Below are 3,326 nucleotides of genomic sequence, written 5' to 3'. Positions count from 1 at the left end.
GAGGGGGAGACCAAACCAAACCAAAAAAAAAAAGGTGCACTAATGAATTCCTGGCGGGGAGCAGCCCCGCCGCGGGGTGCGTGTGCGTGCGTGTGCGAGCAGCCGTGCCCCGGTGCGGGGGTCCCGTCCAGTCCCCGACACCCCCCGTGCTGGCAGGGGAAGGGGAGGGACACGCACACACACACACACATTTGTCATCCCCACCCCCGGCAGGAGCTGGTGGGACAGAAGGTGCTGCGCCCTAAGACAATTGCGGAGCGTGAAATTCAATTAGTTAAGGGCCTGGTTGCAATTTCACAGGCCCTAAAAAAGAGAGAGGGAGAGGAGAAGGGGAAAGGGGAGAGGGGGGGGAGAGACGTTTTTATGGCCTTATTTATTTATTTATTTCTCTTCTCTCCCGAGGTGGGTCCCCCCACTGCCCCCCTTCCCCCGGCACCAGCTTGGATATGCCTTTTTAAGAAGTTATTTAGAGTTCATATCTGTCACATCTATTTAACGCCCGCGGGGTGACGCTCCGGGGGAATCCTGGCACTGGCTGATCCTGCCTGTCCTCCCTCTCTGCCTCTGCAGGTGTCCCCGTGAAGGTCACCAATGTTGGGGATGGAGCCACTCATTGCTCGGCCCTGGAACTCTTCGTCTACCTGAATGACATTGCGTGAGTGTCACATTGTCCTCTGCCACCACTGCCACCTGCCCGCTGGCTGGGGGTGAGGACAAGGGCAGCGTCCCCAGGGGGCAATGGAAGTGGGATGCTCACAGCAGGCTCATCCCAGGGAGCCCAGGGATGGTGGTTACCCTCATCCTGCCTGCCCAAGGGCTTCAGTGTCTCCTTTGGGTGGGGAGCTGGCTTTTTTGGGGCACGGAGATGTGCTGGCCAGGTCCACCATCCTGTGTTTCCCCCTGCCCTCACAGCAGCAGCTCCTTCAGGGTTCTCTGCCCTATGCCATTCCATGCCCTGTTTCCGCTGCCATCAGGGCAGAGCCAACCCCAAAGGATCACCCAAAACCACAGCAGCACCCACTACAGCACCCACTCCTCCTGTGCAAAGTGCCACCCAGTCACTAACCATCCTCCTTCGTGCCTCCACCTGGCACTGATCGGGAATGAACTCTTCCATGAAGTTGGCTTTTTAAATGTTAACTGGTTTTTTAATTACTTTGGCCATCAGGAATATAGCTGAGGTGTGGCCTGTCCCCTTGCCTGGTTTGTCTTTTGGTGGCCCAAGTGTGACTGCTGCCTGCAGCACTGCTGGCCCAAGTGGTGAGCAAGGTTGGAGAGGCTGGTGGCACAGCAAAGGGGAGGGGAAACAGCAAAAACATCCACCTCCTTGTCACCTGCCCCAGCTGAGGGTCACTAATTAAGGTCACCAACGTTGCTCAGGGGCTGGCCATGCTGTCATTTGGGGTTTGTCTCCCCCCCCACACTTTGACCAACCTCTTGCAGCCACTTGTGTCCCACCATGGGGCTGCTGCAACCTCCCTTCTCCTGGGCAGGGGCAAGCACGGCGTGGGGCGCATCGACATCGTGGAGAACCGCTTCGTTGGGATGAAGTCCAGAGGTGAGCAATCACCTGCCAGGGGTGCCACCCCTGCCCTAGAAACTGCAAGAAAAGGGCAAAACCTGGTGGGACACAGCAGGTGCTCTGGGGCAGGACACACTGCTGCTCCCTCCCTGTCAGCTTTTGATGGGGATTTCCCTGTGACGGGGACTTCTCGCTGGTCTCTGGTGAAGGCAGCTGCCTGCTCCCTGCCAGTGCCACTTCATGCACCAGCCCTGGGGTCTCAGTGCCACCAGAGACCCCAGGTCTTGGGTGAGACTTGTCTCCAGTGGAAAAAAAACCCACAAAGCTGGGGGCTTGATGAGAGGGTGGTCATGGGGAGTCCTGGAGGGTGCAAGGTGTAACAGGTACAAAGTGCAGGAGGCTGATGCCAGTCACGGAAGGGTTTTTTTTAAAGCAAATTCTTTGATTTTTCTACCCATTTTTGAGGCTGTTGACTCTTTGTATTGACCATCCATTAGGATCAGCTTCACTGGAAACCTCCAGAGGCAGCGAGCTGCCCCATGCAGAACTAAGCAACAAGAGGGTTCATTTCCCATCTCCTTGCCCCTACTCTTTTGTTTTAAATCTCATCAATAACTAATTAGATGCTTCTTTTCTTTTAACTTGCCCTCTGTGCAGGGCACCAGCAGATATTTTGATAAGACAGAGCCCACACTCTCCCTCCCCACCACAAGGGCACTGGCCCCTTTGCAAGAGCATCAACCACGAAAGGCAAGAAACAAAACCCCAAATCATTTGATCCGAGTCTAAACGATCAAATTAAAACTGAAAGAAGGGGGTGAGGAAATATATAAAGAAAAGAAACAAAACAAACAACCCAACTCCAAACCACACACACCAGCCTGCGAATTTGCATGCAGGATGCTGGGTAATTTGTCACTATCTAGTTGTTGTTTTTTGGGTTTTGTTTTTTTTTGTTGATTTTTTTTAAGGGCTGCTGACACGCTCTGGTGACCTTTCCAGCATTTAATAATTTCTCTAAACCCCACTGAACTGTCATGCCTGTCTCCTGCCTGACACTGCCCGGCGATGGGTGCCGGGTCTGTGTGTCAGGAAGACCCGGGTTTCCAGCTCCAGCAGGGGCGTCCGCGGCAGGAACCAGAGCCTGGGGGTGGGTTTTCCTTCCCCCTTTGGGCAGGATCCTGCTCCTGCTTTTCCTCCTTGGGATCAGTAGAAACCCCTCTGAGAGATGCTCTGCGGGAGAACTGGGAAAGGGGAAGTGACCAGAGCAGGTGGGTGCTGCCTGTATCTGCATCCCCCTCCCTGGGAGTTTTGGGGTGCAGGGCAGCTCGGGGTGGCCCCATCGCTGCTTTGTGGGAGCGTTTCGGATCCCAGATGGGGCAGGAGATGGGCCATGGGCTCATGAGTGGAAGGAGATAGTTTAATACACCCCAGCAGCGTGGGGTGGCCCGAGGACTGTCTGCTGCCACCATCTCAGGGCAGCAGAGGGACCCCTCATCCCCAGAGACTGCAGGGGAAACTGAGGCACGGGCAGGCAGCAGCACAGCAAGAACCCCCCACGGCCACGGAGGTGGCAGCGAAAGCTCCGGCCAGGTCCCTCCTCCCTGTCACCTCCCGGAGCCGGGAAATCGAAGGAGAGAAAAAAAAATTCATTTGCATTGATTTTTACTAAGCTCCTAATTGAGCTTCGTTAAGGCCTGATGGGCGAGGGGCGAGCTGAGCAGCCTTTGAAGCCCTGTGAACTCGGGTTTGCCCTGTTTGTTTTAGTGGGAGGAGGGCGGGTGATGCGGGGGGGCCGGAGCGG

The 3,326-nt window shown here is 55.6% G+C and overlaps 1 protein-coding gene across 1 annotated transcript in view; it reads left to right on the top strand.

The window, feature by feature from the left end:
- The window catches only part of ASS1 (argininosuccinate synthase 1), a 27,058-nt gene that overhangs the window by 12,032 nt on the left and 11,700 nt on the right, over nt 1-3,326 (top strand). Inside the window, exons 9-10 of the mRNA XM_009998892.1 lie at nt 571-655; nt 1,494-1,558. Coding sequence (XP_009997194.1) covers nt 571-655; nt 1,494-1,558 — 150 coding nt within the window. The remainder of the gene's footprint in view (nt 1-570; nt 656-1,493; nt 1,559-3,326) is intronic.

The sequence above is a fragment of the Chaetura pelagica genome, unplaced genomic scaffold, assembly GCF_000747805.2.
Source record: "Chaetura pelagica isolate M959 unplaced genomic scaffold, ChaPel_1.0 scaffold405, whole genome shotgun sequence".
Classification (NCBI taxonomy): Eukaryota; Metazoa; Chordata; class Aves; order Apodiformes; family Apodidae; genus Chaetura; species Chaetura pelagica.
The sequence above is the reverse complement of the archived record's forward strand: the minus strand, read 5'-3'. Positions and strand labels throughout refer to the sequence as shown.